Source organism: Pezoporus occidentalis, unplaced genomic scaffold, assembly GCF_034315485.1.
Source record: "Pezoporus occidentalis ecotype Australia unplaced genomic scaffold, CSIRO_AGI_Poc_V1 ctg11, whole genome shotgun sequence".
NCBI lineage: Eukaryota > Metazoa > Chordata > Aves > Psittaciformes > Psittacidae > Pezoporus > Pezoporus occidentalis.
In genome coordinates this window covers 9,339,518-9,364,016 of record NW_026912886.1, presented here as the reverse complement: position 1 = coordinate 9,364,016, position 24,499 = coordinate 9,339,518, and the positions used below count along the sequence as shown (strand labels likewise).

Sequence of the window (24,499 nt, the reverse complement as noted above, 5' to 3'; positions counted from 1 at the left end):
TCTGATATTAAAGGGTGAGATCCTGCACCAGTGTAAATCCAAGCAACAACTTAGAACTCAGACACTGCCTCTTTTAGACACAAGGCTATGGAACAAACCCAGTCCACCCCAGCTGAAAATTTAATCAGTGTATCCTGCATTGATAGCCTCAAAAACTGCAAAACCATTTTCTTGCAAGCTGAAAACTTTTGAGTCTGTGTCTTTTTGTGACTTTTTCAAGAGCAGCTAACAACACAGCTTGCTACCATATCAAATAAAAATAGCATTAAATTACAAATCACTGGTTTTGTATCCTGTCTTGATTTTTGAAGATTTTTCCTCCTGATTGTCCAAGCAGTTGTAAAAGTGTCTGAAGCCTCATTCCAAGATCAGTAATTTTTTCTGGAAGCTGTGCAGGGCTAATTCGGGATAATGTAGCCAAAATATGCCAACACACAGAGGAACCACTACCTTTCAGTTCTGACTTTTATTGATTGCTTTCAGGAATTTTACCAATGTTTGTTTTTGTACAGGTCACAAAGGGTCAGCTGTGGCCAAAGTATTCAAACTATTCAAAGCTGAGAATGGAGAATATTTTAACGTCTCTTCAGCTAGTGAGTGGGTTCAAGGTAAGAGGCCTGTTTGCCATCTATCTCGGAGGTAAAGACTTGAACCCAGGACAGACAAATAGGGTGAATCATCCTTTTTATTGAAATACTTTTCCATTTGGGAAGAGTGGACTTGCTAGCTGCTATTTACGTCGCCACTAACCTAAGTAAAGAACATGCACAGATTCTTTCCCCGGTTGTCTCCAGGACTCTGAATAACTGGGATCCTTTTTCCTTTACTGCACTGGGTATTAAAGTCCATCTTTTATGATCTAAGAGATCACACACAACCTCTTACTTCTTTTGACTGCATAGTCATCATGTCCATGTTTCAGGCAACATACAGTAACTGTATGGCAGTAACTTGATATCAAGATCAGAAAGGCAGCTAAGGAGGACACATCAAAATCCATTCCTATTAATAATGATCATACTGCATACTCCAATTATGTAGCTTTTAATAACTCCATTCTCTCTTAGCTCGTTACACTTCACAGCGTCATTTAAAGCTTCTGACAAACTGGCAGAAGAGGCAGGAATCAGATCATCAGGGAAGAAACTTGGGAATAATATCTGAGATCATATTATGCTTCATGAATTTTTGGTACATTCATTAAGCTTGACTTACAAATTGCTTTTCTTGTTTGCACTTGTCTCCAGATGTAGAATGGACAGAGTGGTTTGAGAAGCCTGATAAAGCAAGATCTAAGGACATGGAGAAGCTTTCTGACTTCAAAGCTGCTCATCCTGATAAAATCTGTAGGCAGCCCATTGACATCCAGGTAGGCTTGCTTACCACTTGTTTTGAGGAGCAAGTCCTTTTTGGACTGACACTGAACACCAAAGTAATTGTGCTTGTCAGTGATTTTTATTTCCAAATAAAAGACACAAATTATTTTACTGCTCTAATACATAACCAACAAGATCTGGTATCTTGTATCATTCTGAGACACAAGTTTAAAGAACTGAGCTCCTTTCAGTAAATTCTGGCTTCTGGCATGAAAAGGAGTACAGATGGGGTCATGGACATCACAGATGCTATCATGAAATATGTGGTTCCCTGATGGAAGATTAAAAGGAAAAAAAACCCATGAAAATTTCAAAGTTTTTAAATGGTCTTGGAATGGACCCTCCCTAAAAAAATTAATCATAGAATGCAATGAGATGGTAAAGCTACCAGCTGTAATAGGTAAAGCTACCAGCTGTCAGTGAGCTTGCAGCCATTTGTTGGAGTGAATTGTTTTGTCCCTGTGGAAAGAAATGTGAATTCTGTTTGGGGCTAAACACAATTATGCCACCAGGCCAGCAAGCTGATGAGAAATCATATACCTTTCCCGAGACTGCAAAAGCCTCTTTAATGGAAAAAAACACCCAACCCCAAAAAGACAAATACCAAGATTTTTTTTGCATATGTTCACCATATACTGTATGTCTACCTGGCAAAAGAACTATAGCAGAAGCACTGCCTAGCAAAAGACAATAAAATACTTCGTATCTGGTAGTCTGCATACTCTGAATTAGCAGAGTTGTCGTTATTCACAAGAATGCAGCTATTGAAGTAAATGGGAATGCTGACAGTATGAGTGAAAGTTTCCAGAGCCAGATGTCATAAAACATCTCCCCTTTAACAGAAAGGAAAAACCTGCCTATAATTTTCTGCCAGGTCTTAGCAAATCCATATTAATTTTTGCTTCAATATACATATATTAGAAGTGACAACTTATTTCAAAGCAGGGGTCAGATGTTTGTTATGACACAGTCCCTTCTAGCACGCGTACTAAAAAGGAAACAAGAAAGATATTCTTTTCAAGAAACAAACTTTTTTTTTCCTCTACTGTTAAATCACAGTTACTTTTTTTCCCCATGTATATTAAAAGCAAGACAGCTTATTTTGGTTTATCCTGCAGATCTTAGGGAAATCCTTAGGTAGTGTAATCTGGTGTTGCTCATTGGTTTCATAAAGTTACACTGATTTATAGCAGCTGGTCTGCTCCAGCTATGCTACATACAAGGAAATTGAAGATATGATGATAATAACAGAAATGCTGCACAGCCAGAGGCACATTCCTTCAGCTGATGGTGCTAATCCTGTACACAGCAGTGGGGTGTATGCATTAATAATGAAGGTCTACATGAGTGAGAGAATCAGGATCAGACCCTTCATTGAAAGACGGCTTACCTGTTGGTGCTTTGTAAAAATGCACATGATATTTGGATTGCCCAATGCAATCATCACATCTCTGTGAAAGGGTCAAGAGAATTGCAAGCTATAGAGCTGGAATGTGAAATTCAGCATGACCCTGAGGAGTGACAAGGCTCCAGCAGGAACACAGGCAAGGCTACATATTGCACTGCTTCTTGTCAGGATATAGCCTTTTCTTCTCAAGGCAGCTCTACAGAGTGGCACTTGTATGTGAGAAAAAGCCACCTTTTCTTTTTCTGTTTGGAGCAATGGGTCATACAGCAGTTTGGTGCATTTTTTTTGTTCGAGAGACTGATCCATTCAAAGAAGAAATAAGACCCCTACCTCTTCCTTCTGCAAGGTTCCGACATAGCCTAGCCACAAGACATTAAATGAGTGCAGTGAAGAGGCTTGAAATGATTAGTTCATTTGGGTACAATCATCTGTGTTCAGTGTTTTCATCTACCCTCAAGCCAATGGCAAGAGAAAATCTAGGGCACCGAGACAGATGTTAGTGAAGCTCAGAATACTCCTCCCAAAAAAGTACACGGTCTTAATATAGATACAGAAGAAAGGCATGCACCTAGCAATAATCTGTGCAGCTTGTGGATAGAATAGCTGTGTTTGAGCACCAGCTGGAGTGCGGTTGCATAGTCACGTTTTGTTGCACAACTGTTGTGCATCACACAAAACAAAGCAAAGGTTTCTTCTGATGGCACCGGTGCTTTGATGAAATCACCTCAAGGTATCACCTATTTTTCTATTCTCATTCCAGGCAATGACGCTTGATGGAGCTGATTTAACAACTGAAGTGTTCTACAAGAGTGGCCATGATTACAGGTTTCTGTGCCATGGGAAGGACCAGACAGGCGAGGGCTGCCAGAACTACAGAGTACGGTTCCTGTGTGGCAGATCTGGTATGAGCCCCATGTCTGAAAGCCGGACCAGGGAAAAGCAGAAATAGTCTCCTGATGACTGGCTCTTGTTCTGTGCAAGAACATCTTGAGTCAAGCTAAAACTTGGGCTGGGCTATTGACATGAACACAGATAAATCTTCAGCACAATTTATCTCAGGAAAAATTCCTGAGCAGCAACAGGAGCAACAGGGTGGTGTCTGAAAAACCCAGCAAGGCTATGGCAAATACTTGGCAAGTCCTTTCCTGTAATACCTTGTCTTTTGCTAAAGCACTTCTGGATGAGGCAGAGTTAGTCAACTGGAGTGTGCAAAGACAACAGGTTTTGAAAGTAATACTTTATTTTGTAGTTATTGATTCCAGCACTGCTGTCCCTGACCTCATCATTAGACAGGTCATGAGGATTCTTTGGCGGGAAGAGGAGGTGTGGAAGACTGTTGTTTTGCTGGAAAAAACAGTCATTAGGTTAAAGACCACTTGGCTGCTGTAAATAACAGTGCCCGGCACCCACAAGTGCTGCTGCTCAGTGGGTGTGGTGAAAAAGAGCCACTAAGATCTACATTTAAATTTAGTCCTGGGGCTAGTGGAAAATCCACCTGCCTGTAACTGAAGGAAAACACTTTCTTGTTTGCTCACTTTCCAAGCCAAAGCCAGTAAAAGCCATGTTTTGAAGAGTTAAGTATTTTTTGTTGCATGAGGAAATCATCATTTTTGGTGGCATTCCAGGCAAAGGGGGAAAAAAAAATAAAAAAGTAAAGAGCAAACATTTTCTGATAAGATTAACTGAATTCTCCACCCTTCCATTTTGGCTTTCCAGTGAAACCAAAACTTACAGTAACCATTGACACCAATGTGAACAGCACGGTCCTGAATCTGGTGGATGATGTGAGCTCATGGGAACCCGGAGACAGGCTGGTGGTTGCAAGCACTGACTACTCCATGTACCAGGCAGAAGAGTTCCAAGTACTGCCATGCAAAGCCTGCAGACCCACCCAGGTCAAGGTAGCAGGTAAGGTGCTTCATCTTACCCTGCTGGTGTTGCAGTTCACAAATTCTGTTGTTTGTGCTGAGGTGACTCCATTGAGAACAGTGGAGAGCTGAAAGACGCTTGAATTTGACGGCTAGTTTTTAAATGCTTTAGGTAAACATATGCCTTTCATGCTTGAAAGACATTTAATTTGATTCTGATTCATTTCTGCCTTCGCTTTACATAGCTGACTCCTGGTTTTGTCCTCAAGCACACTATTGAATGCATGTATGTATTTAAGAGAGACCAATACAGGTCATGTATTTTAAATGTTCAATTTTACATAACTGCATTTGAAAACGTATCACTTCCTAGAAAGCAGGAGATGAGCACAGCTGATCCAAAGAGTGTGCTAGGGCAGGAGCAGACCGTGAGAGACTGCAAGGCTATGAACTAATGTGCAGCTGGCTGTTTTCCTAAGGAAGTTACACTTAACGAGAACTGTAATCTTGCAATTTAGAAGTACTGTTTTGTACTACTGAAGCTACTGTTTCTCATTTGCCGTGTCTCCAGACGGCATTGTTTAGAGGTGATGTATTAACCAAACATTTCTGGAATCATGAGGCCAGAGAGTTGTGAGCTCTCATGAACAGTTGCACTTTCAGAACCAGGTTAGGTGACCAGCTCAAATCCAGAACAAATTGCCTCTGATGAAAAGGCCTTGTAGTCTAATCATTGTAAGATGGTCTTCAGATACTAAGTCCAATTATGTAGCATAACCATGGTGGAGCACAAACTGTTACTGATACGAGCATAAAAGTGAAATCCAGAGTGGGATTGAGTCTGTGAAGTGGTCTGTTCCTTCTAGAATTACGTTTTGGCATGCTGATAAGCAGAGCATGGAAGTACCACATGAACGAACGGCCTCTTCCAGGAATAGATGAGGAGTTTTTAACTTCTATAATTTACTCACACATCATTTACTCAAAAGCAAAAGTTATTTTACGATATAGAGCTACATAATAGCTGAGGCTGTATTTTGAAGGCAGCGACTGCCTAGTGGTAAATCATACATGTTAGGTTATCTTTTTCTTATACATTGGCAGTTGCTGTAGGCAGAGATTTTGTCTGTATTTACAGTAAGATCTTTCTGAGAAACCATGAGGGTATTTGGAGCATGCAGTGCACCAGGGAGTTTGCTTAGTTCTGTGAAATGAACTACTTCCTCATTATCTCTGATGCAACATCTTCTGGAAGGTACAGATATGCTTCCTGTGGCAATTGCTTCCCCAGAGAGCTCTAGCCATTCATTGCTGTTTGGCCCTGAAGAGAGGTGTTCATCAAGCCAAGAAAAATGTTGTTCACAGTTTGAATGTATCATAGTCTTATGACTTAAAATGTCTAGCACTTTCAAAGCTGAATATTTTTCTTGAGCAACTTTTGAGCTATTGGAAAAACTGTGCCAGAGTAGCATAATACAAGCCACATCATGAAGATGATCTTGGAAGATCGTCAGTGAAAATAAAGATGACATGGGAATATTTCTCTTTAGGCTTCCCATAATCTACTGAATCTGTGAAATTCATAAAGTTACAGTTATCTTCTGCAACGATGGCAATTAAGTTTAAGGAAATGAAGAAAGGGTTGAAAACAACAAAAAAGTTCATGTGAATTTTAAGTAAAGAAGCAGTGGAAACACTTGTTAAAGTAATTGTGCTTTTACTCTCCAATTACTCTTTAGGAGAATTAGGACATTCTTTTTATTACCACAAATGACATGAACACTGGGGCCAAAGCCTGCCCTTACTTATATCCAGGCAACTCCATTGACGTCAATGGGATTTCACTGATTATATAAATCAAGGCAAAATCTACTCCAGGAATAAAAATTACATCCAACTTTCATGTTAACAAAAGCACATTCACACTAGAAAATAAAATAATCTGTCTGAATCTAAGTTCAGCATAGATGAAATAAACCCTGGGTGCGGCTGAGATTGTTCCCTAGCTTTCAGGAGCCAAGAGATCCCTGAGCTGCTCTTTCCCCAGCCATGATGTAACTTCATCCATTGCCCTGTGCCATGACATGCAGGTAGCCAAAATGAGCCACGGGGTGGGTGCTCTCTATGCCTCCTCCCCTCTGCAATGCCTGTAGCTTCCCACAGCCTGCACAGCCGGCAGCAGTACCATAGTGGTGGGTTTCAAAGTGTGTTCATTGCTGGAGGAGGCAAATACCACCACTCTGAGTGTTTGGCTTGCATTGAAATTGGTCTGCACACAGGTATGCACATATGAATCCACCATCCTGTGATCAGGTACTGACTTTGGTAAAACTTATTGTGGTTCAGTTAATTACCTGTGAGACTTCTGTTAAATCATAGAATCATAAAATGGTTTGGGTTGGGAAGGACCTTAAGATCATCCAGTTCCAACACCCCTGCCATGGGCAGGGACACCTTCCACTGGACCAGGTTGCTCAAGGCCTTGTCCAATCTGGCCTTGAACACTGCCAGGGACGGGGAAGCCACAACGTCTCTGGGCAACCTGTGCCAGCGCCTCAGCACCCTCACAGGGAAGAACTTCTTCCTTATATCTAACCTAAATCTCCCCTGTTTAAGTTTGAACCCATCATCCCTTGTCCTATCACTACAGTCCCTAATGAAGAGTCCCTCCCCAGCATCCCTATAGGCCCCCTTCAGATACTGGAAGGCTGCTATGAGGTCTCCACGCAGCCTTCTCTTCTCCAGGCTGAACAGCCCCAACTTTCTCAGCCTGTCTTCATACGGGAGGTGCTCCAGTCCCCTGATCATCCTCGTGGCCCTCCTCTGGACTTGTTCTAACAGTTCCATGTTCTTTTTATGTTGGGGACAGCAGAACTGCACACAATACTACAAGTGAGGTCTCACGAGAGCAGAGTAGAGGGTCAGGATCACCTCCTTCGACCTGCTGGTCTCACTGCTTTTGATAAGGCTTTATTTTTTTCCAGTGGCACATCATCCATTGTGTTAATGAGGATCAGTTGACAGAGTGCAAGCACAGAAAAATAGCTGGCAAAAGCAGTGGGCTTGCTTCTAGCCTTAGCACAGGTGAGCACAACCTGTGCTTGTATGACACATTAAGCTCTTAATTGCATGAAGAAGGTATTCAACATAAATACCCATCTGCCTTTTGCTATGTGACATACAAGATTGTTTTGCTCCATTTGAGAAGAAAACTTCCACACAGATACATTTATATGTGGGGTCTCAGAGGAATGTAATTTGTAGTAAGTGGCATGTCTTGATTTTCCCTAAGAGGTTTAGTTTAAGAGCTGAAAACTCCAGAAGTCTGCCCTTTGAAAGGCAAATGATAAAACCATTCCTACCCATGATGATTTGTTTCCTTTTAATCTTTTCTCCTTTTTTCCAATTTGTTTTTTTGTTTTTTTTTTTAAGCAAAACCTAAATGTCAGGTCTGAACTACTGAAGAGTCTCTGTTTAAAAAAAGGCAGAAAACATTTGCTTTGTGGACAGACAATTTAGTGTTGCAGCCACTTGGCATACTAAGGTTTGATTGTAATTGATGCTGTCATTGTTTAATAATATTTTGATAGACACAGTTTAGCGTATTGTGCCAACTAAATCAAATTCACTTGTTAGCTCATGTCCTATTTATATTTGATACTTTCTGCTGAAAACTCACCCTTTCTTTACATGCTAGGAATGGATTGATTAGAAGTTGGTCTTTTCAAAACAGCTTAAGAGTGTTAATACTGAATTGCCAACAGGGTTTAGTAGGATTTAGTTGTCTAGCTGTGGACTTCTGCAAATCACAGTGTAGAAAGTTGTGGAGGGCATCCAGGCACTGACCTTATGCCCTCCTTTATTGGAGTAATTACATTAATGTCAAAACTGTGGCTTCCATGTGTAAGCCTGTTTTGCATGAGGACTTAGCTCTGCAGGTCCTGCTCTCCATCAAATGGTCGCTCACTTAAATGGAACTTTTTTCTTCTCTTGCCTCCTTTGGTTTTTGCTTGTCATTTTTGTGCTTAGGTTATTTTCTCTGTGGGAACAGATTAAAACTGTTTGATCTTCCAACTTCACAAGGTTTGGGGAGGGACAACAGTATAGGGCAGAGGGAGGGAGGAGGAAGGAAGGAAGGGTTGTGTTGCTGTGATAGAATTGGATAGTAGGAAAGATCAAGTATTTTGTGTAGTTTCCCTGGGAAACAAGTCTTATCTTCATCTTGGTTGCTCTGTATGAAGTTACTACTAATGCTGATAAGTTTCACCATGGAACAAAAATGATGAAATGCTCTTTTGTGCTCCTATATGCTTTTGATAAAGCATGAAAAAACTGTTTGTACCTTGCATAATTGCTCCAGTTACCCCACATACTGGTGAATCTATGATTACAAACACACATATCATAAATCCTGCCTATTGGATTGCAAATACTAGAGAGAGATAGAGTTTACAGTGATCTTGTTCATGAATAAAAAACGTAAATCCATAGTTGTCTAAACTTCACAGCCTGTGTTGGCATTCACCTTGTGCTATAAGGATGGGAGAAGTTACTCTGCTATCAAAATTCAGATACTTTTAGAGATTTAGGGGGTTCTGTTTAGAAGTTGGCATCATTTTGTCTGGAACTTGCCAGAAACTCTTTTTTTTTTTAAGCCAACCCTGGTGCTTTAAGGCTGGGCAGGAAATGTTGTGATATGGCCCTTTCAAACAGTCTTTCTGAGCTCTTTCTTCTGCCCCTGGGTATTGCCTGGAAGCAAAGTTGACAGAAGCATACTCAAGTTGACATAGCGGTTCAGAAGAGTTGAGTTTGGGCCTGATTTAAGTAAGGAATTGATCTCTTTGTCCACTAGACCTGCCTAATCTTCCCATCCCAGCTACAAGAACTTAAATGTCAGCACAAGGAGAGGAAAAACCTGGACATTTGGAGAAGGAAACCCTAGCATTTACAGAAGTATGTTAGTACATTGCCAAGTAGCTGCTCTAGAAGGAGGGTGTGAGACGGGACAGGAGTGGCCTTAGGAAAGAGTGTGACACTGGCACTGGGATAAAACACAGACCTCTCAGTGCTCAGTTAAAGCCAGCATGAGCAGATGCATTTTCCCTAGTCCACATCAATCTTCCTGTTGCACCAGTCTGCAGCAGTAAGATCCACTTGTTTCAGCCTTGAGACCAAACAGCTACAGAGGCTTTGATCCAATAGAGTATTTAATAATTCGCTTAATAATATCCCTGTTAAATCAAGGCTCTTCACACTCCTACAACAGAGGGTGTATTTCCAACCTTTGCAGGATACCATGCAGGATCTTGAAGGAGAAAAGGGATGAAGGGCTGTAATAGGATGAGTTACCCAGCAGGAAAATATCCCCAAAAGACTTAGCTCTGAACTCCTTATAAAGTTTCATCCTTTCTGCTATATGTTTTGCTTTGTAGGTTTTTGGTTTTGTTTTTGTTTTTTTTTACTGTAAACTTAGTTTTCCATGTGAAAGTTAGGAATACAAGGAATATTTATTTGTTAAGACATCAGGTTGTACTGTATGACTCAAGAAGCTGATCAACTCACCCAAATCATGCTGTGTTCCATTACAGGCTTGTGGCTTAGGGATGCAATAGCATCAAAATAATTCAGAATAATGAGGATTTGACAGGATGTCTGTGTGAACATTTGTTGGTTATTAAATATAAGGAATAAGGGCATTACCACCAGTGCTGATAAATATCTGGCAAAAACGCTAAACCTGACAAGAGGCCTGGGATGGCATCTACAATGAATTGCACTGATTAGAAAGATGCCCTGAAGGGTTCACTGTCGCTGGTTTACATGGGTGAAACATACAAGTTTGTGTTTAGCATTTCCTTTAAAAAACTCTTGTTTAGGAAATGTTTAAAGATCATGAAAGAGAAGGTCTTGGCCTTAGAGAGCCCAAAGAAGAACAAAAGACCCTTTAGAGAAAAAAAATAAATCCAGGAGCATCTTAGCTCCTCTTCATCTTCACCAAAGCCAGACGTTCAGGTGCCTGTTCTGAAAGGGAGATTTAGCAGTTTGTCGTTTAGAGCTAAGGCATTTAGGAATGCATAAGTGTACCTGGGAGGGTTGTCAGACATCTGTGTAATTCACCAGAGCTAAGCATACATCCACAGCTGTAGCAGCTGAAATAGTTTTAAAATTCCACCCTCCCTAGGTTTGATAAGGCTTGAGACCCAGGTTCTATGGCTATGTTTGTATGGCAGGTTGTCCTGGAGCATTGTACAGTTTGGAGAGACTCTACTTTGAATTGCTTTATTAGCATAAGCATGCCCTTGATTAGTGGATCATCTATGTTTATTTTAATGCATGCTCTTTCCATAATTACCTTGTCCTTACCAAGAACTGGTGACTTTAATAGTCACTGTCTTGAGTAATAAGCATGGAAATGTCCTCATATTTTCTGGATCAAGACATCTACCAGGCCAGGTCACACATTAAAGAAGCTTTTCACCATGAATTTACATATTGCTACCTGGAGGCACTGATACTACAAATAAAGTGGCAAACTCAGGGCATTTTTGGTAGTCCATCACATAGGCCTCTTACGGGGAGACATTATCTAAGTCACTGCAAAGCTTTGATGGGTTTAGATTATAACATGGCACAAGACTGGATTTCTGGCAGGGCAGCATCTGTCCATGAGGGATGCAGCAAGTATGAGCCCAAAGAAGGACACAGTGAATCAGTGACCCATGGGTTTGTTAGTGGTTGAGTAATCACAGCTGTTGGCTTTGATGCTGAAGGAGCAGACACATTCCTCCCACATCCAAAGCACAGTGTTGCTTTTTTAGTATCAAACCACTTCAGTAGGGGTTTGAAAACCCCTGGTTTGGGCTTGCCTATGGCCAGGTGTGAGGTGTCCCTGCCCATGGCAGGGGGGTTGGAACTTGATGGTCTTAAGGTCCTTTCCAACCCTGACTATTCTATGATTCTATAGGTCTCAGGGTCTCAGATACTGTGATTGCTCTCTGGGAAGGCTCCCTGTGCTGGCAGCCGAGCTTCAAGTCTGTATCTCTGCATAGTGGGACACTCCTGTCCCCAGGTGAACTCCCTGAACTCATCATGGAGCAGTCTCTTTTGCTGTTTTTTTTCCCCATGCCTATCACTAAACATGCCCCAGCAGCTCCCTGGAAGTGCCACGTGTCTATAAAAGCACATTGTGGTGCTTCCAGCCCCATGGGAAGTTGCTATTGCTGGAGTGCTGGTTCCCAGCAGCACTTACAGCACCTAAGAGCTCCCATGGCAGGGGCTGTCTCCCATGATCCGTTTCAGGAGCACAGCCCCATTGCCATGGGGACCTTGAATTTCCAGCTGCCTTGAGGAGAGGTTTGTTTTTCAGAACTCTTTTAAAGGAGCTATTATTCAAAATCCACTTTTACATTGGAAGGGAATTGGTTTCCATCTCGCCTTTTATCTCCAAACAAGCCAAGTCAGCAAAAGTACAAAGTGAAAAACATGCACCCAAGATGTTATATTTAGAAACTGGTTAGTCCGTATTTAACATTCCTGTCAGTGCTTACCCTATTTTACATGTCTGGACTGGTGTTAGATTAGATTAAATTAAATACATGCAAGCATGACATTTATTATTCTAGAGCTCAGTGCATGAATAACAAGACTGCCTATCCAATTTCACTGCCACAAATCCTGGAGATGTGGCTTCCAATAGGGTGTTCTTATGATTATCTGAACTTCTTCCTGCATTTCAGTAAATCAAAGAAAGGTCAGCTGAGGGGGAAACTGTAAAATAACAGCTTAAAACCGGTTTCATAACAAGTCACAATGCTCCTTAGCAAACTTGTTCAATGTGTGGAGGGCACTTAACTACAACAGCTTTTTAAATGTATGTGAATAAGGGAAGCAAAGCTGCTTTTTGGATGGTCTGAGTTTGGTTTTGACCACACATCCAATGAGGCTCACTGGCTTCAGGGCAGCAACACAGGGAAGACCAGGACTTTCCAGGGAGGTGACTGCAAAATGGGTGAGGAGCAAACCCATGGCCTCTTGCAGCCCCTCATTTCTGGGGCTGAGCACGGAGCTTGGAGTAGCCTCATCCTCCCCCCCCCCACAGGCAGAAAGCTGTGTCCAAATGTTCTGTCATCACCACTCCTCCAGTTAGCAGAGAGTGTTCTTTCACATAATTTCATAGTTTTAAAGGTGGAGGTGCCGAGGCAGAGGGCACATGTAATGGTGTGAACCCTGTCCCACAACACAGCACTCTTGGAGCAAAGCAAAGTCCTCACCCTTCCCATATCCCAGTATTGCCATCAAACTGCACTGCTCCCAGCTGCAGGAGAAGAGGGAGTGAATGGTGTGTGCTTATCTTTGTTATAAAGTCAAGCATCATGTTTTGGATAAACACAAAACTGTTTCAGTGTTCAAAAATCCCCCCCTTTAACTTGGTACCTCTGTTTAAGCATAAAGTACTTCACAACGATAGTCAGGCTTGCCATTTGTTTCTAATTACGTATTTGAACAGTTCCACTGAAATGAAATACATACAAGTGTAGCATTCCTTAAAGTTCAGTGTTTACTTAAAGAGTTTATTACTTATTTTTACTGGAATAATACAGAATGTAGTCACTAAGATGAACCTTTTTCCAACTGCATTCTCTGCAGAAAGCCACAGAAAGAAGGAGGGAGTATGAATATGTTTGAATGAAATTATAGCAAAGAGATGATTTTGCTTTCTAGACATCCACACTGCCTGGACTTCACCCCTTCTTGGTTAGGCCAGGGAAAGTTTTCTGTGCTTTTAACCTTTCCATGAAGCCAGGTATCTGTGCAAAGGATGGTATGAGTGACTTGGCCTAGCAAAGGGAGACGTGGCATGGGGTAGGTGGAAGATCTACCAACTCTGACTACACCAGGGCAGAGTGAAGCAAGTTGGAGACATGCAGGTGGAACTGAAATTAAGAGGTTTGGGAGGGCAGGCAGTGATAGGTTTTGGAGCCCACAAGCTGGAGGAGGGGTTGCAGTTGTCCCAAGCCTCAATTTTCACAAGACTCTCTGCTCAGACCTCTCCTTGCTTAGATTAGCAGCTATGGCATTAGCAAGACTGATGCTCGCCCATGAGCGGGCTGTGTTGTGGGATCTGAGCAGCTCCCATTGAATCACTATAAGAAGTGCTGTGCTAACCTTGGAGGCTGAGACTTTTCAGTAGCTACATCATCAGTTTTCTATGCGCAAAATGTTCACACGCAGCTGATTGGACCACTCAAGATCTTTCTATTTTGGATTACAGTCCCTTTTCAAGGTAGGAAATGTGATTTGTCTGACAGGCTGTTGGTTTAACTCCCTGGGTAAATGAAGAAACTTTAAACCAAAAATCCCACCTCCTCCATTGCAAATATCTCAGCAAGGCCTTGGGTGACACCTGTGCTCCAGCCTTCTCTCCCTTAGAGAGTCAATCAACAGGTTATGCTGACTCAGTTACTCCTTTCATTATCATGCCAACCCCACCACAGGAAGCACAAGGGGAAACCAGCAGCATTGGCAGAGTAACCCTGAAACTGGATCTTGTTCCTTTAGGGAAAGCAACATACCTCCACACTGGTGAAGTGATTGATGGTGTTGACATGAGGGCAGAAGTGGGGCTGCTGAGCCGCAACATCGTGGTGATGGGCGAGATGGAGGGCCAGTGCTATGAGTACAACAGCAAGTTATGCTCCTTCTTTGATTTCGACACCTTTGGGGGACACATCAAGGTAAGGCTAAAACCCTCTCCTTGCACATTCCTCCTCCCAGCCACACCTTCACATACGGAGGAAGCCAGGATGCAGGAAGAGAGAAATCCCTCATGTTAGCCACTGAGCAAACAGCCTCTCCCCACAATACATCACATCACCCCCACTGCTGCTGCCTGTCCTTTGGCTTTGAAGTGTACCTCATGCCCCTGCAGACATTGCTCAGCCAAACAGGCTGGTGCTCAACCCACCTGAGATACAATCTCCATATCCCAATCCCAGTTTTCCCCAGATTCTGGTGGTGCTCAGCCTGGGAGTTTGATTTGAGCCCAGCTGACTGAAACTCATGGAAATATTAAATACGTGTTGTTTTCCTTCTAAATTTAAGTTAAATGTAGCCATTGCAGCAGTGGGGAGATCAAAAAGCAATCATGGTCCCTTTAGCCACCATGACCCTCTTTTCCTCACCCTGCAGCTATACACTTCCTTCCACATGGTAAATCTTCCTGGCAGATACAGTGCAACCTTTCCTATTCTTGTATTCCCCCTCCTCAACAGTCTTTCATGTTACTTGACTGATGTTCTGTTGTTCTCCAGATTGGTCTTGATTTTAAGGCTACTCATATCGAAGGTCTAGAACTGAAATACATGGGCCAGCAGACAATGGGACATTACCCAATTCACTTCCATATGGCTGGAGACGTGGATGAGAAAGGAGGCTACAACCCTCCGACATATGTGAAGGATGTCTCCATCCACCATACTTTTTCCCGCTGTATCACAGTCCATGGATCCAATGGTTTACTGGTAAGAAGCCCCAAATGTCTACCTTGGACATCAAAGCACCAGTTAAAAAATTTCCTCATAGTATGACTACAGCTTAATTATTGAAGGATGATGTGTTTTATTGTTTGAGCTCATGTCTGCCTCTTCCCATTGTGGATATATATTCCAGGCTTATTTCAACCTGCATTCAAAAGGAGGAGGCCAGTGTGGCACTGTAGGCTGTGTGTGACTCAGAGCAGTCAGAGCTTTTGTCTGTTGCAGACCAGCCCATCTCTAATGAGTAGCTGGATCTATCTATAGACAGAGAGCTTGCTATTTAAAGATGATAATCAGAAGGTTTAAGCGTGCTTCATCTTTCCTGTAATAAAGGTTTGTGTTTGCAATCCTATTCATAATGTTCAGCACTCAGAGAGCTCTGATTTGTCTGAGTTGTCCTCCAAAGCAAGAAATCCATTGGAAGGGAAAGTCACAGGCAAAATTATAATGCACCGAAGTTGAAGAGAGGGCATTGAAATTGCAGCTCCAGAAGCAGAGCAGCTTTTTATCTGCTATTTATGAAACTGAGGTTTTGTTTTGACCTCTGTCCTAAGTTTATAACATGATCCTAAAATCCTAGCAAGTGAACACAGCTTCTAAAGAAAAAAGACATTCCGCTATATAAATTACATAAGGCATTCAGGGTCATATGGCATCCTCCCAGTTCGAAGTCACCAGTACAGTGGCTTAGTATGGAATTAATGTGCAGAGTGTAAGGGCAGTGTTGCAGGATTCATTTGTCACACTATCGTGTACTGTTGCTAATGACACCATAAAAACTTCCTCTGGCTGAGCAGAGGTTGCACAGCTGTTGGTGAGCTGCAGGCCAGCTAAAGCCCTGCTTTCTCCAAGTGATAACTGTGCCACGGAGGATTAATGGGCTAGAGATCCATCCATGTGCTCAGGCTTTTCCACCCAAGATGGCATGATGAAATTTAGACAGGCTGATGTAGCAGATGAAAGCAGCTTGATCCTCCTGCTGTTACTCCACAGCCACAATTCACTAAATGACCGTGCTTTGTCTCCATGACAAGGCACCCAAGAGAAATCTTAACATTTGGGGCAAATAATAAACATTAGTCAAGAATTGAATCCCTGTGGGTTATGGTTTACCAAAATGTGTGGATGCTAAACTCTACTCATAGTATTTTACTTGTTTGTTTTCTATTTTAACTGTATGATTATTGCTGATAGTTAAAAGAAAGTCCCAGTGAAATAAAGCAACCTGAACAAGTTTGTTCAGTTGCATCACAGAAGATGTGCTCCAAAGGTTGCATCACTTAAATGTTGTTTCATTGCTTCATGGTAGACATCTGCAATCAGCAGCTCCATGTCTCAATTCATCAGGTGATCCCACCACAATCTCCTCATCTGCCTTCTGACTCTAATTTCCTTCCTTTCCTCTTCCTTCTCCCCCAGATATATTCACAGACACCCACATGGGTCTCTGATGATTACAACAGTTATTCTGTACATTTCCTAGCTGCCTGTTATCTTCTTACTTGGGCAACACTACCTGTTTCTACATGCATGATCACCGTTTCTGCAAACAGACAAGCTCTGTCTTTCCCCAGGTAACATTCATTCCCTCTGAGATCAGGCAGAACCAAAGCATACTTCACTGAGGGAGTATTTGCCTTGATGGTGGGCACAAACCACATTTTGGAAATAGCTGTACAAAAAAATCTATCTGGGCTATTAAACCTCAGCATAGCACAGCACTTAATGATGTGCTTAACATGAAGCCATTGATTTCAGAGGGGCTTATTGCAGGGCTGTGGTTGAGTGCCTGTGCAAATGCTTTAACAAATGGAAGAGGGGCATCAGTTATTTTTAAGTGTCATTAAAGCAGGCTGGTAATTTGCATACAGGCTACCCTGCTTCCTTTGCTATCACTTCAGACACCTCATGTCACTTCAGAGATACTCGTACTGAAAACACGAGCAGAAAACAGTGTCCAGTAGTTCCTGATGACAGAAATGTTTTCCTGTGGGTCTGTACTCTGTGCTGAAAGTCACAATCTCAACATTAGCTCACTCCCGTTGATGGGCTGTTCTGCACTTGTCTGCAAATTCGTATTCACTGGAGGACACAGAGGGTCCTTCTGGAAACAAATCTGTAGAAATTGTTTTCTCATCATAACTGTTGTTTGAAAATGCAATAGTTACCCAATGTTTTCTTTAATACATTTGCCATAAACCCACCTATTGCGCCACTGCAATACAGGGGATGAAACTTTGCTCTGATTCCCACTCTCTCCACTGGATCCCAGTATGCAAGATAAAAAAGAAACAGCCACTGGCAAGGGAAATTAAGAGGAAGTCAAAAGAAAAACAGTCTGGCAGAATTCAGGGGACAGCCATACTTCATTGAATATGAGGTTGTGCTGTCTAACTGCTTCAGTGGTATCTGCTGTTATTAATCCAGCTGTACTGCACAGCAATTGTTTTACCAAAAGTTCATTATCTGGTCATAAATTACTCAAGGTTAAAGTAAGATTATGGACTATTAGGAAGGTTTAAATCAAATTAAAAAATTAGATCCATTTGAGAAGTGATTTTGGAGCAAGCATCTCATTTGCTATCCAAGCATTTCAGTACTGGGCTTGTGCATGGAAACACGCAGAGGAAACTAAGAGCTGACTGAGGGATGAGATATGGGGAAAGTAATTTATAAAATGGAGAGTGACAAATGCATTGGGAACCAGGTCCCTGGCTGCTAACTCCATGTTGTTCTGTGGGCTTTCAGGAACGAGTTAGGAGAACACTGGGCATTCACTGGCTCTGAGTCCCTGTGCCAGTGAGTGCCTCTCTCTCTGCTTCACTCCTCTCACTATACCAGATGGGTTCCCCTGTAGTGTTACTCACACAAAGGTGGGCTCAAGTTTGGTCACTACAGGTTTTCCTGTCCCAGTCTTAGTGCAGCACTGTGCTGGAGAGATAAATGGCCATAAAAAGTGGCTAACATTTCTCTAGGGAAACTGTTTCCATCATCTGAATGTCACAGCACCATTACTTATGTGTCTTTCCAGTATTACTGTTGTGTGAGAGAAAGCTAATAGGTATTGGTGGCAGTTTCTGTGCAATTCTGACATATGTGTGGTTAAAAGACTTCCCCTACGTGTTGGAAAACTTCCTCTGAAGATAGCTCATTCTCCTGAAATGTTCTGTCCTGCAAACCTTTACCATTACAAGGCTGGGACAGCTCACTCATCCAAGAAGGGACAGTTCTGTCTAGTCCATACATTTTACACCTAATTAAAAAAGCCTAAACCTTGCAAAAGTTATCATATGATTAGATCAGTGAAGTTAGCAGTAAGTTTCAGTGAGATAGCTTAAAGGAATGCACCACTTTGCAGGTCAATTTAGCTGTGTTTAATTTACTGTGATGTTCAGAGATTTGAGTATTTACACTGGAGCATGGATGATACATAGTACATGTGTGTGCAGATGTAAGCTTGTAATAGGTTTGGCAAGCAAAGTGTTCCTTCTTATGTGAAAACATATTTGTAATCATTTCAACACTAGCCCTGGGATTTTATTTGAAATTGGTGCTCCTTGCCTTGAGAATGAGGCATGGATATGATCCAAGAGTCTCAGGCCAGCTTGCAAAGGTAATTCAGACACTTGAGCACCCAGCTCTCCCAACAACACCATAAAGAACAGGTCTTCTATCCAGTTCAAGATTATCTTTTGCCCCTTGGTAATTGTTGTTTCATCAGAAGCACATGTAGAAACACACAGGTGTCAGGCTAACCTTTGCCAGGAAGGTTTCCTAAGTCCAAGGTGGTTGATGGGTGATGGCTGATGGGAAGAGCAAGGAGGGAGCCCAGGAGTGCCAGCCATTCATCTTGCCAGTGGAGACCGGGAATTCATTTTCCATACCTCAGACATATCCACTAACTGACTTGCTGGACGCAGTGTGTCTAAGGGCTGTTGTTTCCCAGCCAGTCCTAGCCTTATGCTTTGAATTCACATATCTGCTCCTGAAATTGTTGTATTGGGCATAACAATACCCATCACATCACTGATAGATCTGAGAAAACAATGTCCCAATGTTAACAACATTCAAACCAAGAGCAGAGCATCATTAACACCAGCTGATATGTCTCAGGGTCAAGTAAAGCTTCTGTCAACAACTTGGAGAAAAGGATCAGGTAAACCTAAAACAAGCCAGCCTGTCTGGAAAACAACTTGCCGCCTTTGTGATAGCCTGAAAAAATATTTTTTCAGCTCAGCTGCATTTTTCAAATGCACTTTATGTGCTGCCCATGGAACTCCACATGAAGATGAATGAGCCCAGATGTGACTTGAACATCTAATGTCCTCCATTCACCCCCCACCCTGTGTTTTTTCCAGCCTCATGCTAAGGCAGTCTCTGATTTCACAAACAAACATAAGAATGGAATGAGCATTTCCTAGGTGATGACAAATTCTAATTACGTGTTGGAATTATTGCTTAGACTATGAGCTTTTAGGAGCAGAGAGTGATCTTGGTTTTGGTTTTCCTTATACACCCTGAGTTCAAGAGGGTACTGAGTTTCCTATGTACCATTGCTGTAAAGTTTCTTATTATTATGCAGTGGCTGAAGCACGAAACCTGAACACTGACCTTTGCTTTGTACATGCAGGTGAAAGATGCTGTGGGTTATGATGCACTGGGCCATTGCTTCTTTACAGAGGATGGCCCAGAAGAGCGCAACACATTTGATCACTGCCTCGGACTGCTTGTTAAACCTAGCACTCTGCTCCCCTCTGACCGAGACAGCAGGATGTGCAAGCTGATCACAGAGGGTGCTTACCCAGGGTACATCCCTAAACCCAGGCAGGACTGTAGGTGAGTGGGAGCCTTCCTTTTCCTATTTCTATTCTTTGCAGGACTTAGCCATAAAAGATGGCACTCTGTGTATTTGATTATGTAGTCCTTCTCTATAGAGGTCTGGGCTGCATGTCCCAAAGGTTGGGAGAGCAGTCTGCTTGCGATCTTTATACTTGTGCTATTCAGATGCCTACACACCTAGGGTGTAATTTTCATTTTTACCATAAAGTCAATTGAGAGTGTTCCTACCTCAGATACTGAAAATCTCATTCAAAGGACATGGTGATGCCTTGTGCATTATGGACACTTGATCCCAATGGCTCAGCAAAAAGTTGCTGAGTTCAGAATGGGCTGAGTTCTGACATTTGTGCTCATCTCAAATGGTAGCTGATTTTGAAAAGACTGCTGATAATTCAGAAGTCATTATTTGTGAAGAATGACTCCTGTTTAATGCTAAAGCATTGGTGTTACGCATTCATATGGCAGTCTGCCCAACTGTGGAGTGAAACTAAAATGATATAATAAATGCAGTTTAGCACTGAATTGGAATTTAGTAAAAGATCGAAGACTGTATACTCCCATTGGACCTCTAATAATTTGTCTATACATGAGCTCATTAAAATGTTTCTGAGAAAGCTCCTCAAAACTTCTTTTTGCCACAAACACTGTATTAAACATTTGCAACAAGAAGGGATTTTACAAGTTCTTTTTGCAGTTCTGTTGCCTTGTAGAAAAAAATCAGGTGAAATATAGAAGAAACAACAACCAGCTGGGCCACACAGTTAAACATTAAAATTCTTTCTTAGAGGAATTGATGGGTTCTTTAGCAGTAATTTTAAAGCACAGATTAGAGGATGCCAGTCACAAACACTGTAGTTGTAGTTGATCCTGTCGTAAGGTAGGGTATAGGCTCACTGAGCTCCTGAAGGCCATTCTAGCCATTCTTTCCATGATTTGCCAGCTGGTTTTCTGCCCCAGAATCAAGGTGCACAACTTGGAAAGTTATTCATTGCTAATTAATAGCTGCTCAGGGAACCTGCTCATTTTGATGCGTATCAGGCAGTTAATTAGGTTTCTTTTTCTTCCCATGTCTCCCTGACTCTTCTTGAGAGACCACTAAACTCTTACAGTAAAACCTGTGTACTTAGCAGCTAGGCAACCAGATCCCCAGCTGTAGTCCAGGGAGCGTAGCAAATGGTCTGGAGCAGACCTGTGGAACCACATTGTTCTCAGAGCATTTTCTTTTAAAAGCTGGACATCAAACTTGCCTTTAAGAATTTAAAATTGATGGTGGATCATCTTGAGGACAAGGCCCCTGTGCAACAGAATGGGAGGTCTTCCACAGTGAAGATTTGTCTTGAGACCACAGAATGTTGGTGCTGTGTTGAAGCTGCTGGGAGACAGGGACGCTTCTGCTAATAGTCCAGATTTTTCTCCAGGAATTTATTCTTAAAAAACACTCAAAACCTGGAAGAGCTAAATTTCTGATCAACAAAAAGTTAGGGAAAAATTCTTTGGAGCCAGACTTCCATCCTGAAAATTAGACAGAAGCTGATTGATGGCTAACAGTGAAATGTCTTCAGGGAATTTCTTTTATTTGGAAATACTCTCAATCTGCTGAACCTGTATCAGTATCACCCTTCTGTCCTCAGAACAAACTGGAGTTTTGTCCAAAGAAACATATTTTTAGCTTTGCAGTTTGGCAAGCGAAAGAGATGAATTCATGCAATGCTCTTTTTCACATCTGTGCATGTTTATAAATCACACTTAATGTCTCCATTCATAAAATAAGAGTTGATCAGCCATTGTGCTCATTTTCCACTGATAATTCATTTAATAGTCAGAGGGACATATTTTGTGTCATCATTGAAGACTGTTATATGAAAAATGAATGATAGGCAGAGGTCTAATGAAAAGATCTTACAGTACTTTGATCTGCCATGTTTTGCTATTTAAAGGAATTTGAGGTCTAATCAGAAAAATAGCTTGTTTTGCACTGAGGTCATGCAAGTGCATGAGTACACTAATGCTAACCGTGGGGCAGCAGCCAAGGCACCCAGTGCAGGGATGATGGATGAGCAGCAGCTGCGGCTCCGTCAGCTTGGAAGAGGCAGGAAGGAAGCCACTGGCAGAAATTAAGACAATAGGACTGTGCCAAATGACACAGTAACCTGCTCAATCCACATGGCTCTGGGGAGCAAGACTGGGCTGAATGACAGGTCATTGTGGAAATATAATGTCCGTGCCCTTGCCTACACAGTCAGAGTAATCTCAATAATCTCAAAATGTTTCTTTCTAGGCCAGTTGCATGCCAAAAATACAAAAAAAAAAAAAAAAAAGCTATGTTTTCATGATAAAATCGCACAAACAGAACTTCATCTTAGGTCAGCAAAATCAGTTTGGCCTAAAGCCCCCATGAAGTCCTTCATAGCAAAGTTAAAGTAGACATACGGGTTCCATCAGTTCAGCCCCTACAGGAGGACGAATCTCACTCAGGACATTCAGGGAGCCAGTCTGCTGGTTGTAAGTGCTGGCTATTCTCCTCCCAGAGTTATGTGCCTGTTGGTTAATAAATACTGTATGTCACAGGATGGACAGTGATGGATTGATCTTTCCTCCTTGATGGGAATCTTTCCATTAAGAGTCTTTTATGTGCATTAGACAAACTGAGTCCTTTTGTCCTAAAAGCAATGCATAGGAGGGTGGCAAATAAAGTTAATGAATCACAGCAGCTCATGGAAAAGTCAGGTACTGGGGTGCACTTGGAAAGCCCTTAAGAGGCAATTTGTTGGGTCTTTTGATTAAATGAGTTTCTGAGGGCTTATTTGGGGGCAAAGTTCCTTTCTGTGACTTGTGCAACATATTTACCTTATCATAAAACATGATTGACATCTGACAGCTTCATAGCAGGCTTGGAATTGCAGTTGAAATTCCTCATTTAATGCTCAGGGTTTTAAAAGATAAGGCCATGCTCTCTGTCAAACTGCAGAGGACACGTGGTATGAGAAGAGAAAGGAAAAACAACATTCCCTTTGGCCCCTAGACAGGAACTCTTATCTGTGGAGGTATCTGCCCTGTACTGGCAGAGTTGATCAATGACTCTGGTGTGTGCTCAGAGTGTCATCTTTATGTTATGTTTTGTTTTCCTGACCTGCAGTGCTGTATCCACCTTCTGGATAGCCAACCCACACAACAACCTGATAAACTGTGCAGCCGCCGGATCTGAAGTGAGTGCAGAAGTTTTTTATTTGGGAACAACCCAAACTGGTTACAGCCCTGCAAGGCTCTTGCTGGAATAAAACCTGCTTCTGTGACACAGGCATTTTTGAAATGCGGCTCAATTGAGACAGATATTAACGTGGCTGGTGCCCCCAGTGAAAAACAACACTTCTCTTTTCACTCCACACTTCTTGTCACTTGCTGTTTCTAGAGCTGGATGACTTTAACAAAAGTTCCCAGCCTTTGCACAGGGTGCAGCCTGAATAAATGAAATAAATGTGACTGTGGAGTCCCAGTGAAGTCTTTGGCAATGATTCTGCTGATGGCAGTACAGTAATGGTGCCCTGAAATTTCAATCAGCACCAATGCCAATTCCACAGGAATTCTTGGTCACATCAGGAGCCTTTATTTTCCTACTAAGACAAATAAACAAGCTAAATAAGCCTTAAACAAAGAGATATGATTTTCCCCAAACTTCCAAACCTGAATACCTGGATTCGGGCTCCTAGACACATTTTTAGGCAACTGAATAAAAATTGTCTGATTTTTAAGTGATAGGAGGATATCAGTGTGTGTGTGTGTGTGTGTGTGTGTGTGTGTGTGTGTGTGTTAAGTATTTCAAATTCTTGCTTATAGCTTCGATATAGATGTCAAAGCTTAACTTAAGGCCCCTTGGAGATATGAGACTGTGAATGTGAATGTACATGCGTGTCAAACACTGCTGCATATAGTCACACAGGTCAATGCTGCTAGCTGTGATTTGTCCTGAAATCTTCTAGCTTACATCTTATGGCTTTACTGACAATTCCTTGGGCTAATGTAGACCAGCAAAGAAGCTCAAGCAAAGTCTCAGATGTCCATTTTCTTTCTCAGGAAACAGGCTTTTGGTTTGTTCTGCACCATGTGCCAACAGGGCCATCAGCGGGCATGTATTCCCCCGGCTACTCGGAGCACATGCCGATGGGGAAATTCTTCAACAACCGTGCGCATTCCAACTACCGGGTGAGTCTGCACGCAATGGGAACGCTGCCCTCGAAATAAACACCATCTTCTCACTTCGGCTCTTTGGGTCTGCAAGCGATTAATGCCTGTGCTTTCTGTTTCACTGAAAGTTACTGCAGGCTTGTTTGTGTCTGCAGATAAAGCAGCTTGTGTGCTGGCACAGGAGCTCTCAGAGTTGGCCAGCACCTGCTTCACTTGACTCTTGGGCATTCAGAGAGGTTCTTCGCCCTGCTCAGGCTGCTCCTCTGCTTCTACACTCCTAAAATAGTGCCT

At 42.2% G+C, this 24,499-nt stretch overlaps 1 protein-coding gene across 3 annotated transcripts in view; it reads left to right on the top strand.

Moving 5' to 3' along the window:
* CEMIP (cell migration inducing hyaluronidase 1) overlaps window positions 1–24,499 on the top strand; it is a 111,941-nt gene that overhangs the window by 66,816 nt on the left and 20,626 nt on the right. For all 3 annotated transcript variants that reach the window (XM_062630120.1, XM_062630100.1, XM_062630110.1), the window contains exons 8-16: window positions 513–608; window positions 1,248–1,369; window positions 3,545–3,686; window positions 4,501–4,692; window positions 14,211–14,386; window positions 14,963–15,172; window positions 19,818–20,023; window positions 23,163–23,232; window positions 24,098–24,226. In XM_062630120.1, coding sequence (XP_062486104.1) covers window positions 513–608; window positions 1,248–1,369; window positions 3,545–3,686; window positions 4,501–4,692; window positions 14,211–14,386; window positions 14,963–15,172; window positions 19,818–20,023; window positions 23,163–23,232; window positions 24,098–24,226 — 1,343 coding nt within the window. The remainder of the gene's footprint in view (window positions 1–512; window positions 609–1,247; window positions 1,370–3,544; window positions 3,687–4,500; window positions 4,693–14,210; window positions 14,387–14,962; window positions 15,173–19,817; window positions 20,024–23,162; window positions 23,233–24,097; window positions 24,227–24,499) is intronic.